The 16163-nt window shown below is 46.6% G+C and overlaps 1 protein-coding gene across 1 annotated transcript; it reads right to left on the bottom strand.

Annotated features, from left to right (window-relative positions):
- Positions 1-2277: 2277 nt before the first annotated feature.
- LOC144124269 (phospholipid scramblase 2-like) lies at positions 2278-15954 on the bottom strand. Its single transcript, XM_077656908.1, has 7 exons — positions 15930-15954; positions 15011-15115; positions 13465-13542; positions 10570-10709; positions 8799-8969; positions 4133-4291; positions 2278-2584 (listed from the first exon to the last, which is right to left on the bottom strand). Exons 1-7 carry the CDS (start codon positions 15952-15954, stop codon positions 2540-2542), a joined length of 723 nt encoding a protein of 240 aa, XP_077513034.1. The 3' UTR covers positions 2278-2539.
- Between the last annotated feature and the right edge of the window lie 209 nt (positions 15955-16163).

The raw sequence follows: 16163 nt of genomic DNA, 5'->3' as shown, positions 1-16163 counted from the left end.
ATTTTTGAAAATTGAGAAACTGTAAGATACATTTAAGGCAATATTGAAGATAATGGTCCATTCTTTTGATATGTAGAAAAATCTTTCTTTTAAAGTGTGTCCATTGTGCGCATGGAACAGTTAAGATTCCCATAGAAAATCAATGCGGAACGCGTTTGACGATAGCAAGAACGTTACCAGAAGCAAAAATTCAAGATTGCCGTTGGTTGACCTGCGAGATGTATTGATTTTTATAGTGAAATCTTGCGTTATACGAAAAAAATTGCGTTCTTAAATGCTTTTGCAAAAATGTTCTTGCCCAGAATTGCTGAGTATGATTTTGAAGTGTGTGGTCAAACGCTCACGTACCACGTCGCATACCCGATGCCATATTGTCACGTGGCTGAGTTGACGGCGCAGAGAGAGTTCAGTATTAACTAGAGGAAAAGCTGAGGGTTGGGCACTTCATCCAGCAAAGACGCGCTAAGCACGACGGGAATACGTAGCTTCGGATTGACATCTGGTGGCTTGTTGGCGGTTGCGAGGATTGGATTTTTTGGCTCCTAAGTTTCGTTTTAGTTTGTGCACTTTGTAGTGGTGCAGTTACCCAGCTACGCGGACAGTTCATTTGAGATCCCGAGCATCCGAAGGCTGCAATATCGGCACAGCAACGAATATTTTCACCGTAATAAACGCGCAGGTAGAGAAACTGCATTTCTGTGTGGTAAAATTCGAAGGTATAATCTGATTTCACTGTGAGAAAAGCCGATCATTTCCGCGGAAGTAGCGCATGAGCTGATGCGCCTCTGTTCAGTTAGTGGCTGTAGGATCCAGAAACGGAAATAATCTCCTCGTTTCCCCTTGGTGCGCGCTTCCGTGAGTGATTTAGAGACGCTGACCAAATATCACACTGTTTACGTCGTGAATAATGAAGGCTGCTGAGAAAGCTTCCTAAAGCTGTCTGATTTCAAAAAACAGTGCATATGTTCTGCATATCGAGACATGAAATGAACATTAAAGAACGCCTTCGACCATTCGCTTCTTTCTGCGTATATAAAGGGTGTTTGACCCAAGACTTTACACAATTTAAAAAAAAATTGAATTTTTGCAGTGGAAGACCGCTTTTTTTCGGCATATAATTATCAGCGGTATAGTGCATTAGAATACAGCAAAGAGGTGCTAACTAACATGCTGGATAACTAATAATGCATCAGAATACAGCCAAGAGCCACTAACTAACCGGCTGGTTAACTAATAATGAATGGTTAACTTTTTAAACTAACTTTTAGGCGCCTTAATTATTGAGAGGCGTGTAGCCCACCGTAATATCCACATCAGCGTTTAGAATTTCGAGAAGGCGGATACCCTCGGTGCTATGTCCGAACAAATTTGGCTATTTCGACGAGTAAAGAGCATTGGAGAGGCTGCTTTGCCTGCAAGCTTCTCGAAAGCGCACGCATTTTTACGCGATGAAGCCAAAATTTGTTGGGGCACAGAAAACGGGGTTAACGCGTTTTCGAAATTCTAAAAACTGATATGAATACTACTTACGGTTCATGAGCTACACGCCTCTCAGTAATTAGAGAGCCTAAAAGTTAGAAAAGTTAACCATTATTAGTTAACCAGCTTGTTAGTTAGAACCTCTTAGCTGTATTCTAACTAAAATTAAGGAACCTGACAGTAATGCCGAAAAAAATGTGTTCTAACTCAAAAAGCCTAACTTTAAAGGTTGTGTAGTCTCAGCTGAAAAACCCTGTACAGACATGCAGTTTCTTTGGAGTATATCTTCGAGCTCCGCTGAATGATAAGCCTATGACAGAGGTTGATTTGTGAACTGCTATTGGAGTGGTTCATTTCAGCTTGGATCATAATACGTTCAAAAACGTGTTTAAGCGAGCAGGGGTGAGACGACCACATCATGGACCACCTTTTCTTCCATCGTCTCGTCAGTCTGCCATGCATGAACACAGCAGTCACTCACTTGCGGTAGAACAGGTTTCCGCTCCATAGTTCATGTTTTTCTATGCAAAATACGTGACCGCTACGCCAGGACACGGCGAGAGATAGTCGTTTACACGCGCAAACAATTTTCTCATAGAAAGGTTGGGGCAAGTTTCTCACAGCGCGAACACAGGGCATGAATCCATAATAGCAGACGATGCGAATGAAACGTTTCTATTTTTCACAATGCCAAAACGAAAGCTTCTAAAGTGTACTATTCCAAGCGTTAACTTTTCGAAGGAATATTTGGTCTGAAAAGTGTGTCTGCTAAATGCAAAAAAAATAATGGTTCCGAAGGTTAGCTGTATTTGGCGACATGAGCAGAAAGCCCTCTCTCATCGACGGCAAATTCGGTGCTCGCTTACATCTATCTGCTTTTGTACCCATTTATAGCAGTTTGCAGTAAGCAGATTTTGTTATAAAACATCTTGATTGTCAAACAATATTTCTTGGCAATATTTTTTTTGCGGAAATTGCGAAATGCAGTGCCTAAGCCCGGACTGCAGACAGTGATAGTGCCCAGTACAGCACTGCTGGCCTCCTCATCCCCGCATTGCAGCTAGTTCGTAGTCGGATTTTTCCCTTCCTCGAAGAACAGGAAGTCCTGCAGTAAAAGATTAAGATGAACAAAGTGAAGCATTATTTACTACAAAAAGAATATCATCGGCTTGTAGGCAGTCAATGAGAACGCTATACAATAAACACGAAAGCCTATTAAAATATTAAAAATAATGCCGCTATTTGTGTACAGTACATCACACTGGAGGCCGACAATAAAAGCTGTCATAAAGGACAGCTTGACAGAGCCGCAGGTCCCCAAGCATTAGACAGCCGTACAGTGGCATTGCTTATTAAAAAATATATACAATACAGTACACAATGCACCGTGATGATCTTCGAGGGTGGCTAAAAGATAGAATTAGCATGTTATAAGGGCGTAAAAATGACAAACCAAATTCACTGAAACATTAAAAGTTACAAAAACGCATACACAGTTATAGTCGAATTAGGCAAGAGAGAACAATTACTATTCACTCGTCCGGTGGAAATAGCGTCAGTACATACGCAATAAAAACGGGTAAAACAAACATGGACACAAGGTGAAACAACTTAATAGAAAGGGAAGTAGGTTGAGAACAAAATCAAGCAGTAACAAGCAGAAACCCAGTTAGTATAATTGCGGATTGTCAATGAGAAAGCCAAAGACAGTCATTCGGAAATGCAATGTTTTTATAGTTATTTAAGTTCATATATTTCTAGCTGTATGTTTTCTCTGTTCAGTTTATTTAATATCCTCGCAACTGATCTTGCAGTGTTTCTGGACGATATCTTGTGCAGTATGTTTTTACATCCCAGGGTTCGTTGTAACGGGTTACATAGCTGTTTATAAAGCTTACTTAATCGGCAGTCACATTTAGTCATAATAGGCATCACGAAAAATTTTAAAAATAGTTAATGTGAGCGAAAAAGACTATGTACACTTTCCACTGTGCGAAGAAACCTTTTTTGCAGTATGTGGAGCTTTTGTTTATTTTCATTTATTGCAGACGCCCAGATTAACTGGCAGTTGTTTAACCTTGTTCCGTTGTCTCCGTAACGGCAATTCCTGAAGAAGTGCTGCTACTTTGTAACACATTTCCCTAGGAGGAGATCATTTTTGCGTTGAGTTGTACGGCTTCCTTGCCAAGCGAAGAGTTTGCATTTGACGGCGTGAGTTTTTGAGAAATTGAAGCGCCAAAAGACTGCGTCGTTAATCTGTGTTTTAGAGCATATTGCAGCTCTTTCAGATCCCCTGTAGGCGTCGGCATCGGCACCCTCAACATAATTTTTTTTTGTCTTGGTAAACCTGGAGTTTCACTTGCCACCTCTAGGTGTGTTATTCTAGTTTTGTTATCCAATTGAAATATTGTCTGCCTGTATTCCCTAAACTTATAGTAGCTTATATCCTGCGTTATTTATTTGCATGGCATATTGTGACAACATTAGCATCTCCTACCCGTTGGTTGTTTGGCTCTGCGTTGTTTTCTTATCCCCACTCGCCATGGAGTGTCCTGCTGGGAACGGCTGGCTCGAAAAGTGTAGTGAGGGGTGTTGGAAGTGCGCGAGGGATTTTTGTTTTGTTTACAACAGAGCAAGCAAGCGTGGTGCTTACGATGAGCATGGCTGCGGCGATGAGTGCCGCCTTCATACGCACGTCCATGTCCAGGGGGAAAGTGACGCCGAAAACGTCAGCGTCTGTGAACAACTCCTTCAGTGCCCCAGAGAACTGCTTGGTGATTTTCCCTACGACGACGCCATTTGTGGACTTCACCTTGAATTCAAAAGGCATTTCGTTAGTATGGGAGATTGACAAAAATAAAAAATAATGTCACCCAACCCACGCCGCCTTTGGCACAGCAGGCTCAAAGGCATAATAGGGTGGCCGATAGTAGTAAATATAATTGGACAGACTTTCGTTCGGATGGGAATAAAAATAAATAAGAAAAGTTATCGCCTAACCGCACCGCATATGGTACAACGGGCTGGAAATGAGCTGACATTCGCCATTGCCCGCCGTAAAATACATATATATTGAACAGAAAAAAGAGCAGGAGGGGCAGTTAAAACGAGCAGAAAAGAAAATTACCCAGTCCGTGGTTTGAACAGACAAGCGGTAAGGCAAAGTTCAGTACGGGCAGGCAGTTGTTCACGTAAATAACATCGATAGGCCAACATTAATTTCCAGTCAGTTGCTCGCATCCATTAGCTAGCCTCACGAAGCATCTTCCGAGGTATTAAAAATAGGCTCATTGGGGTAAAAATATGGCTTTTGCGGCATAGTATTACCAATGTTGGTGGACACCAGAAAAATATGAATCATTTTAAGTAGTAAGCTGGTTAACTAATCTTAATAATTAACTTTTTAACTCTAGAGTAAGCATGCCATCAGATGTTCTAACCAAGAAAGAGCTGAAGTTTCTGGATCGATGGTGATTGTCCTAATCTCCTATGCCTTTCATGCTGATTGCATTGCCTGCCCTTTCCTGCTGAAGGTTCAAATGTGTATAAATGCGTGGCCTATCAGGAAAATAAATAGTTGGAAGTCAGCGCTCTTTTCACTCTGTCTGTCGTCGTCCCTTCTTGTGGTTCGCGCTGCAACACATGTTGTGGAAATATGGGGGGACAAAGCCTTTCGCCCCGCCCGCACTCCCACTCCGCGGATGCAGCGTTCCCGCTCGCTAACCGCGGAGGGGTTCGTGCTCGAGGGACAAAGGGAAGGGACGACACAGCGTTAACACTCATATGCTATTTATTACACTTGCAATTAATACACAGAGTGGGCCAGCTAGCTACAAAACATCAACGAGGCATTCCTCGGAAAGAGAAGGCTACGTAAGAAGGACTTCCGACTTACCGGCTGGGGCAGGGGCGCGACTTCGGAGGTATCGGCGGCGAACGTTTGTATGCGCCGATAATGGCGGCCGGGTTTTCCCGTGCGCGCTGCATTCTTGGGGCAAAGCCATTCCCTAGCATTTGCTGGGGAAGGCGGTCAGAGCGCGCGTTTGCTGCGCTCGCTTCGCTGCCTGGAACCAGAAGTCCAGCGGCAAGGCACAACGGATCCCCGTGCGCCTGCCGCGGAAGGTGACGGGAGCGTGCGGCTCCAACCGCTCACCACGCTGGCCGGATCCCGAAGGGCTCTCTCCGGTTCCGCAGAATCCCGCGTAACCTACGAGGTGGCGCTCCCGTCGCCGTTCCCTTTCCCCCATGAGGGAGACATCCCTCCTCGCCCAGCCGGGGGCTGTCTGTCCCGGCGGCCGACGATGAAGATGGGCCGCATCGAAACGGAGGGGGGAAACAGGTTCTCCACATCCCTCCCTCCTTAAATGTCGGCCTACGGTTGAACCCGTCCATGGATGCCATCGACGAAGGGGCCACGAGCGTTGCGATGATGACTGCAAGACAGCTCGTACAGGCGGGGTGCCGGGGTCATCCGATGAGCAGCAAGGTCACCGGGCACCCGTCCTTTGTTGGAAGGTAGAGGGGCTGGCCCCCCCTCTCGTAACCGCTGCAAACTGCTCGCCGGAGACTCTGCAGCTCGATGACTCATGGCCTCAAGGCAGCAGGCAGAGACCCATACAATGGACAGCAGGCCGGGGCAGCTTCTCTTCAACTCTGCATATCGCTCCTAGGATCTCCAAAAGTTTGCAGCAAAAACAATGGAGACCGCGTAAACTCACCATTTGGTAAAATGCGGAGTAATGCAAGTGCCAAACAATCCTATCCGGCACCGCCCAAACGCTCGGTTCATTTGAACGTAGCTGGCTCTCTTCGGACGAAGCACATTCGCGGTTCGCTTTCCGGCATGGTGATGTTAAGCTCACTTGAGCTGCGTTAGCGTCTCTGGTTCCGGGAAATTATAAATTCGCTTCGCAGCCCAAAAAAGTAAGTTCGTTCGAACAAAGTCAGCTTTCTGTAGTTGAGCGAGACCTCTCGGCTCTAGCGAGGTTAAATATACAACAAGCAAGCCCGTTTGTGCGTGCTTGTGCCACGGTACGACTGTGTCCTCCCAAAAGCGACAGGCAGCTCCCGAAGAGCCTTAGGCCTACTCGCTCTTACACTTCCGGGTGCCAACAAAGGGCCAAGGACAATAGCTAGAACACAACGCCACGAGGAGATACGTTTCTGCCAAGGTGACCCTAACGCGAACGGCGCCTACCGCTTCCCGCGGTGTCGCAGCGCCCCGGTGCTTTTCCTGTAATCACGACTGCAATCCAAAACAGCTGACTACGGCACCCGGCTCCAGAGCCAAAGAGACAGAACAGAGAATATTTACAACTATGTACAAGAAAGATCGGGCCACCCTCCAGGCTTCCGCATTCACTCGCTTCTGGCTTGCTGTTCTCCGTGGACGTCTCGGTCTCGCTCTCCATGAGCGGACCTCGTAGGTTCACCTTCCACAGGTGTACCGATGAAGTGCTCATCAAAAGCGTAGCATGCACGGCAATCCTCCCATGCTGCTATTACGCTCATCTCGCTGTCAAGAAAGCATCTTCGCCTTGTTAGCAACTCCGAATTCGGGTCAGGCCTAACGCTGTTCCAAATCCGGGCGGGCATTCCACGAACCGAACTGACTGCCGTCCCTCGTCCCAAGAGCTTGCCACACGTTGGGACGCCATTGTGGAAATATGGGGGGACAAAGCCTTTCGCCCCGCCCGCACTCCCACTCCGCGGATGCAGCGTTCCCGCTCGCTAACCGCGGAGGGGTTCGTGCTCGAGGGACAAAGGGAAGGGACGACACAGCGTTAACACTCATATGCTATTTATTACACTTGCAATTAATACACAGAGTGGGCCAGCTAGCTACAAAACATCAACGAGGCATTCCTCGGAAAGAGAAGGCTACGTAAGAAGGACTTCCGACTTACCGGCTGGGGCAGGGGCGCGACTTCGGAGGTATCGGCGGCGAACGTTTGTATGCGCCGATAATGGCGGCCGGGTTTTCCCGTGCGCGCTGCATTCTTGGGGCAAAGCCATTCCCTAGCATTTGCTGGGGAAGGCGGTCAGAGCGCGCGTTTGCTGCGCTCGCTTCGCTGCCTGGAACCAGAAGTCCAGCGGCAAGGCACAACGGATCCCCGTGCGCCTGCCGCGGAAGGTGACGGGAGCGTGCGGCTCCAACCGCTCACCACGCTGGCCGGATCCCGAAGGGCTCTCTCCGGTTCCGCAGAATCCCGCGTAACCTACGAGGTGGCGCTCCCGTCGCCGTTCCCTTTCCCCCATGAGGGAGACATCCCTCCTCGCCCAGCCGGGGGCTGTCTGTCCCGGCGGCCGACGATGAAGATGGGCCGCATCGAAACGGAGGGGGGAAACAGGTTCTCCACAATGTTAGCCTAATATTTTTTTTCTATTCGTTCCAAATATTCGCAAGTAGTGTAAACACTGGTTTTGCCTTATAATTCTCACTCATGCAGAAAGGACAAGTTAAGCTCAGAAAAAGAAGAAAGCTTCACTTAATAGTTGGCGCTACCAGAGACCCTATGGCCAAGGTCTCAGTAACATTGTTTTTAGTTTCCGCGCAATTGTAACGCTCGCTTTGCGGATTCAACGAAAATAAGCTGGTCTGTTAAAGTTGGGATCAGAGTGTGTAGCACAGGTCTGAAAACCGGCAAAGATTTGGTCCGCCCGATTTTGGCAATTAGGGTTTAGAGTTTGGGCACTCCCATGATCATAGGTGAGGACGAACTTAACCCTTCGCAAAATTTACATATTCGGAGTTGTCTCTGCGGAGTACCATACACTGTGTGGTGACTGAGTGGTACGTGTAAGGTTCTCGTTCGTGGTCATGTCTGTTTAGTGATCTTTGTTTCTAGTGGATTGATATGATGGGAAAACGAATGTGCAGTTCAGACACGCATTGGTCTCAGCGGACTGCAACTGTTTGAGAGGTTGAGGTTGTTGTAACCTACTGTTCTCACATTGCGCCGGATTACGATTACAGAGAATGCCTGGTTCCCGGTCAGTTTTCGCATGGGATAGCAAGTGTAAGGTGGATTCACGCAGCGGACCATTGGACCGCGCGAAATAGGTCATATGACACTCCACTTCCGCTCAGTGAGGTTCGCGCCAGGCCCGCGATGTTGGTGAATATAGTATGGCGAAAGACCATGCGATACCTAATCCGCTATTACCTAAAGCGATTACCTAATTGCACCCTCACAAATACTCCTCTTGGGGAACGCTTTCCGGCAACCTCCCGCTCCCAACAGACTTGAGGGTCATAGTCTAACAGGCCCTAGTGGCCTTTTATGTTGTCTGTTTAAAACCCTTTGTTGTTCACTTACTTCGAATTCGACGTCGCATTTGCAGGGCATGCTGGTGGTGCAAAAGGGTCCAGCGATGTTCAGCACGTTTTGCTTTCTGCTGTCGTAGATGCTGAAGTAGGGATAGCAGAAGGAGCAGTTCTGATACACGTGAGCGATGGGCGTTCCTGGAGGAGCTTGCACTTCCATCTCCTGGAAAAAGAGGCAGAGAAAAGGACAAAAGTTTTCCCCGAGTGAGGATTATGATTATGTATCCCCTTGTGGTCACACATCCTACGATTCAATATCATCAACTCATACTATGCATGGGGCCTACGGCGCCCCATGGCCCGGTGCAGAGAGCTGCGCGTGTCGAGCACACGTCATCCGGCATTTTTCGGGTGCGAACGCTTGCGCCTGAGCGCAACACCACTGCGCATGTCGGACAAGTATTTCCCCGTCAACGCGGTGAACATTCGTGCGATCTACCGACTGTTACATAAATCAGAAAAAATAAAAAAAATTCTCTAGGTCTAATCACATGCTTGTTCTGGCTCAAATTTCGCACAGAGGATGCATTCGGTGGTTACTTTTGTTTTATATTACATTTAGGTAGAGTTGTTGCCTGATTCAGTCAGAATTAATCGAAAATCTCCGTTGCCTGCGGTGAAGGCGATCCGTAACGGCATGCTTTAGCAGCAATCGTACCCGTAGCGCAATCTGCGCTCGCCGAAGGAACGAGGACTCTACCATTGAGGCTGCGGCAAAACGCAAGGGGGAGGAAGCGGCTGCGCGGTTGGTTTTAAAGTGCTTTCTCGGCTATTTTATCACAATTGGGCGCAGAAAACGCTGTTGCACACAACCACCCCCCTCCCCGCACTTCGCGTTTCTCCCATGAGTGTCTCCGCAGTCTCCCTGCACGGTAGAGTGCTCGTTCGTCTGGAGGGCGCATGATGGCGCTACCGGCATCATTGTGGCGAAATCTCGCAGGTTTGGTTCGCCGTCGCCACAGACGATGAAGATTTCCGATTAATTTTGACCGAATCAGGCATGTGCTCCACCCAAACGTAACATAAAACAAAACTGACCGCCAAATGCCACCACTGTGCGAATTTTGAGCGCTAACGAGTGGGTGGTTAGGCCGAGGAAAATTTTTTTTCTCCGATTTACGCAACCGTCGGTAGAGGGCGGCTAGATAAAGGCCGAGTGAGCAAAGCCGGGGGGGGGGGGGGGGGGGGGGGACAGCGCGGAAACTCTGCCTGTGCACTTCGGGGTCCGGCGGCTGGGACCACCTTCATAGACCGAGTTCTGCACGAGCGGAATACAAAACTTATATACTTCAATGTCGATCAAACACGCAACCTTCATGCACGTTTGTCAGCCTCAGAGATTCGTGGCACTTAAATTATTGCTCTTTTCTACCTTACAAGATCTTCGTTTTCAGAAGGAGCGGTGTTTTTGTGTTTAAGACCTGGTATTCTATAGATACAAGCCAGGTTCAATTTCTCCTCGGTGTACCTTTAAGGGATAGCCGAAAAGAGGGAATGGCGACTCGAATCGCAACGAGCAGCGCACACGGCTTATCGGAAGAGGAAAGCCGAGGAACCACTGCAAGAGTATTTGGGTGCAAATGAAGTTTACAAGCTGATAACATCCTAAACAAACCTAAACAACAGCAAAGGTGCTGGAGCACCAGGTAATCTAGGGTCGTTTTTTTCCTACAAAAAACCCGCGAACAAAACGTGAACTCCTTCCCACTTCGAAGGTAGCCGTATTTTAAGCCAGCCAAGCAAAATAAAAGCACTTGTCTTACCTGCAAACAGCAGAAACAGCAAAAATTGTTGCATCTCAGGGGCCTCACAAAGTGAATCACAGCAACGCCCCTGTAGTCCAAGACGTCCATCTCAAAGCAGCGCACCCGGCCACAGAAGCACCGAGCAAGACAGCTGGATTCTACGCAGGAACCGAGGAAAAAAAGTGTGTTAAGAAAAAAGAAAAGTTCATTTTGTTTTCTCTCAACGGTCTACGCGTGTTCTTGCGAAGAGTTTTCTTTTTTTTTTTAGAGTAAAGTTGCAGGCTCGTTTCGGAAACCAGCGCAAATTTAAGCAATAACGGCTGTCTGGCTGAAGTTTCTATTATGACAAATACGCTGATGGTTTTTCTTGATACGTTGAATGCTTCTCCAGTATTAGTGATCTAGCGCTAAGGCCCCCATACAAGCTCAAAAATCAAGTTATAACACAAATGAGCCTTTAAAGATATGCAAGACTGGACGCTTCTGAAGGTTCGCTTGTTCCACAACTTCACCGCTACCCTGCAGTAAAGCAATGCATCTGAATCACAAAGCAAAAGAGCGACAATTAATTCCTAGCAATGCTACCCCCACAGGACGTCGCTACAGAGGACGATAGAAGAGAACTGCGTCAGCGGGCAGGTTTGAAGAAAATATTTGTGAAACCAGCGAAAGAGCTCTCAGCTGGAAGATCGTCAGATGGGCGCTTACAACATGGGCACTGTTGCACCCAGGTAGCTCTTTCAGCTGTACGCGTGGGCATTTCCCACGGAGGCATTGCGAGCGATCAATCGTGCATTAAGGTCACTTTCTCTTGCCTAGCCTATTACTATGTGCTCCTCCCAGCGCACGCAATATTCCGAAAAAGGCGGTCTCATTTGTGACCACTCAATGGCTTCATTTAGAAAGCGCCTGCCAAATTTAGTCAATTACAAATACTGCACGCAGTAGTGCCGGCCAGGCAGTAGGGGTTTACACTTATACTAAGTGCGGCAACAATAAATACTGTTAGGAATTCACATTAGAGCATTTAACAACAGTGCTGGAAGGCCACTTTCCTGTTCAGTTTTGAGAGCAAAAAGAAAAAGATTATCCCAAAAGATTGACCCTGGAGAGTACGGGCGAATAACTTCCGAGAGTGGTCGCCTCTATCTGACCTGCGTTGCACAGAGGGAAGGTGGTCTTTATTTACAGCGCGTCACGAACAGAACGAATACAACGGAGTAGAGATGTAAAGTTTCAGGAGATTTTTAGCGCTGAAAAAAAAAAGGAATCTTTTTCGGAAGTATTGGTAGCATTGGGAATATACTGAAAACAGGACTATTCAGATGAAATATTTCCACATACGGCCCAAGTTTCACACTGAAAACAATTTTTTCATGGATCGTTGTTCACACATGTGCACAGTTGCGTAGTTCTTTGCCTTCCCAAAGTCTGCCACTTGCTGGTGTGTGATATCGAAGGTGGATACTTCTGTCTCCACTCACAGCCATGCTGTTGTAGAGCTGCAGCACTGAACGGGGCAATAAGTGGCGACCGGAGGGTGATCGGTTCAATCCCTACCCAACGGTGTTTCAAGGATGACGTTTTGTTGCAGTTTCTCCAGAAGTCAATCTAGTGAGGTCATGAGATTCGCGAGTACGCTCCGGAAGTGGACTGCACCAAGAAAAAAAAAGGGAAGCTGACATACAAGTCGATAAGTTTACCTTTTAGAAATCCATGCTGAGCGAATCGCGCCAGAGTGCCAGAAGATGTGTGATGAGGTGCTGACCGAAACGATATACAACTCTGGGACAGCTTTGTCGATAAGCGCCAATACTGCCTTGAAGGCTTCAAACTTCGAAGGATCAGTGCGAGCTGCCGTGAACTGCACACGCTAAACGGACGAATCACAGAAGTAGAATACGACAAAAGTATAAGCCAAGCAGTAGAAGAAACTGCAGCAGAATATAGACTTTTCACATTTGCCTTTTTGAGCGCAGCCATATTACCACTGGACTTGTCAGCAGCGTTCTAACTGGCATACTTCATACGGCCACCTACGGCGCATGCGCAGCACAGTCCAAAACGCACGCGAGCTCGATCAAGCTGTGAACAGTGATAAGGTCTATAAAGACCTCTCACGTGGTGTCTCCACAAGTTACAATGAAACGGAATATTCCAGACTAATCGTACTTCGTCCCTCCCTCTACACTTGGCGGCTATAAACTTTTTTGTGAAATGAAAAATAAGTGCTGGAATGCTGACAAGACCAAGAACGACTAAAAGCATTTTGTTTCCACTCTTGAAAAATATATATCTTTTGGCATATATAAGGAAGAGCAAATAAATAGCAGCTCATTGTAAAAATACTGTTTCTTGTTATTACACCACGCGTACCCTCATACTCAGGCCGACCAGGAATGCACAATATTTGTCGCTTAATCCTTCCTTACCAAGAAAAAGGTAAATATTATGTAATGGCTATACCCAAATATACTTTAGAACTGAATAAAAATAGTAATTGAACGCTCCTTTAGGGGTTCATTATTTTTTTCCGCATCCGCCCATCGCAATTTGAAAATTCATTATAATAATCGTTTTGAAACCTGTCCGGTGTTTTTCTTTTCTGTTTTCGGCCCTCGGGGAAAAAACTCTTTCTTTAAGCAGAATTTCTAGCTTCCACTTGTCCTATAAAAAATATGGCGGTGCTTGAACAGTCCTATTTCTCGGCAGTTAAAAAAATAAACCCTTACTTCAACCCACAAATCTTCATACTGAATAAAAAAAAAACCAATCCCAGCAAGCTGTGTTATTCATATTTATCCTTATACCGGTTTTTATTTTATTCGCACAGACTTCTTATGCACTGTGAAATAACGCTCATTTAATATGATTGCTGAAGCTCGCAATTCGGATTTCAAACTTTACACTCACCTTCTTGGATGTTGTATATGAACTGCCCCATCGAGTTACTCGCTACGTAGCTGTTCTTGGTTTCGCAGCCGAGGAGGGCTGCAAAGCAGTAAAGAGAAAGCTTGGTTCATCACGTGGTACCAAAAAGCAGGGCTCATGCGTTTGCGTTAGCTGTGCACGTGCTAGTCTCTGAAATTATCAGGATGCACAAACGCGCGCCATAAACGCGCAACACAAGAAAACAGTTGCGGTTTAAGAAACCGCGCGCATGTTTTGGTTCGGTTTGAATTTTTGAAGCGGTCAAACACGACAAAATGTATTTTGATGAAAAACTCGATTAATTCTCCCGTAATCGCGGTAAAATGCACCAACGCTTTGCCCATAAGCACGTCGTGTGATACTCTCTACGAAAACGACGTCTGCGCTCCATTTCTTTCGGTGGCACTCCGCTCGTGGTGATTGGTAGCAAGTTCTCCCACAGTCTGATTTCAGCAAAGGTTGTCAACAAGTTCTCAAGATAGCACAAATATGTAATCAGAGTGCCGCGCAAAATATCTGAGACGTAAACGGCGCTCACGCATCAGTTCCTTTGCTAACTTGAGATTGCAACCAGGGTGTCGAATCGTAAACTTTCGTGGTCCGGTTTGAACACGTGCGTACACTATAGTATATGGTTCATGGTCAGGTACGCGAGACCAAGGACAAATAAAGGTGGTTTGAACAGGTTTCATTCAGTTCATTCGGCGTTCATACAACTTGTAGAAGCTGTCATGACACCACTGACCCCGGGACCGCCGTCGGGGGTTGGAAGGCACCGCGTCCCGGGCGGACCTTGCTCAGGTCCGCGCTCATGGTGTTCACAGCACTGGCATGTAAGCTCACCATTCCTAACAATGTTTGTGCGCACGTGGTAGGAAATAAAAACCTTATCGGGAAGAAATTGAGCGCACGGAGCTTGATACGCTGATTGGCTAGCAGGAAATGACGTCACCAGACCGGAGCATTCCTGTTGGTTGGAGGAAGGAGACGTCTGCAGACTGGAAGTGACGCCACTTCCTCTAAAGGTGTCAACACCTGCTAATGCTGTTGCACTGGGTGTCGCAGGGAATATTTTCAACTAAGGACGCACGACTGTCGTTACGAGTCTTGACTTCGGCCACAACTACACTGCCCAGTAAAAAATAAATACGCACGTTATACAAAGCAGCGACGATTCGACGTAACTCATTGTGTTATCCTGCTGTGTATAGGTTTATGGTTTAGTTTGCGGTGGTTTAACTCCCCAAAGCGACTCAGGCTATGAGGGACGCCGTAGTGAAGGGCTCCGGAAATTTCGACCACCCGGGATTCTTTAACGTGCACTGACATCGCACAGTACACGGGCCTCTAGAACTTTGCCTCCATCGAAATTCGAAAGCCGCGGTCGGGATCGAACCCGCGTCTTTCTGGCCAGCAGTCGAGCGCCATAACCACTGCTCCTGCTGTGTATACAGCACGTAGCAAGAGACTTCCATATCTTTACAACGACAAGACAATTCGCTGCTATGCGATGTTGTTTTCCCCTCACCTTCGACTAGTTCCACATTCTGCGATATTATTATTTGGTCTATGGCTGCCAGGTACTCAAGACCAGGAGGACCAACGATGTGGGCAGCTGGAACCGGTGGTCTCACTGCGGGTAGAAATGGTGATGGGAATCAGTGTGAATTTTGATAAAACCTAACCGCAAACATCTGCTCAGCTGCTCTCGAGAGAAGTAGCCGTGCCTCTTCAAGTGCACTTGCTTAATAAAATCGTAATTAACATTATACAGTTTTTATTAACTCGCACTTAATGCAATATTTCATTCTCAAATTACGAACAAGTTACCGCCGTCGTAATGAGAAGTGACTTTATCGTGATTGCGACCCTGCTAAGTGATATGTTTAAAGGCGCTCTTGCATTACGTCCTCTTTTTCCTCAGTCAGGCATTTAATCACGCAGTTTAAATTTTTTACTGGTTATATGAGATAATACTTCATGCGAATCATCATAAAGCAGTCCGACCATACATGACCCGAACCAACGTCTTTGGTAACTCCTTTTTCAATAAGAATGGAATAGGATTAAAAGTGAATAGCTGTATTATCACGGCTTGCTCTCCAATAGGGCAGCGACTTTTCCTCAGTGAGTGGAAAATGCTTTAGGAATAAACGTGTAGATTCCACTTCAACCTTTTCTTTTTGTGCTCTATTTCTGACATTAGTCTAACTTTGCAACAAGTCAGAACATAAATGAACTCCCCGAGATTGACTTATTCGATTAGTATGCAACAAAACGCGGTCCGGCTTTCCTCGGGGAAACCGTTAGTGCTGCATAACTTTTGTTTCCGCAGTATCTGAGGGTATTGCCAACAAAACGCTCAAGTTGCGTACATATCAGTCTCAGTAGATTATAACATCCCGTTTAGTAAACATCTCGTTGATAAATTGAAAACCTCAAGTTACCAAAGAGGCTCTCCCAAAACCCCATGGTAGAAAGCAGAAGAAATCGTTAAATTTTTAGAAGCTATGGGTGCCCTCTGCAAAAACACGGTGTGCAAGAGCATCGATTCATTAGGATGCGCAGTAGGGCAGGTTGGTTCACGACTACGGAAAGGCATGTTGCGCAAAAAAAAATTGACAAGCAAGCACAATACAGAACTAGCGCAAGTCCCGTCCTGTCATCCCTTGTGAATCTTT

This window comes from Amblyomma americanum, chromosome 3, assembly GCF_052857255.1.
Source record: "Amblyomma americanum isolate KBUSLIRL-KWMA chromosome 3, ASM5285725v1, whole genome shotgun sequence".
Taxonomy (NCBI): Eukaryota; Metazoa; Arthropoda; class Arachnida; order Ixodida; family Ixodidae; genus Amblyomma; species Amblyomma americanum.
This window is presented reverse-complemented; position numbering and strand designations above follow the sequence as displayed.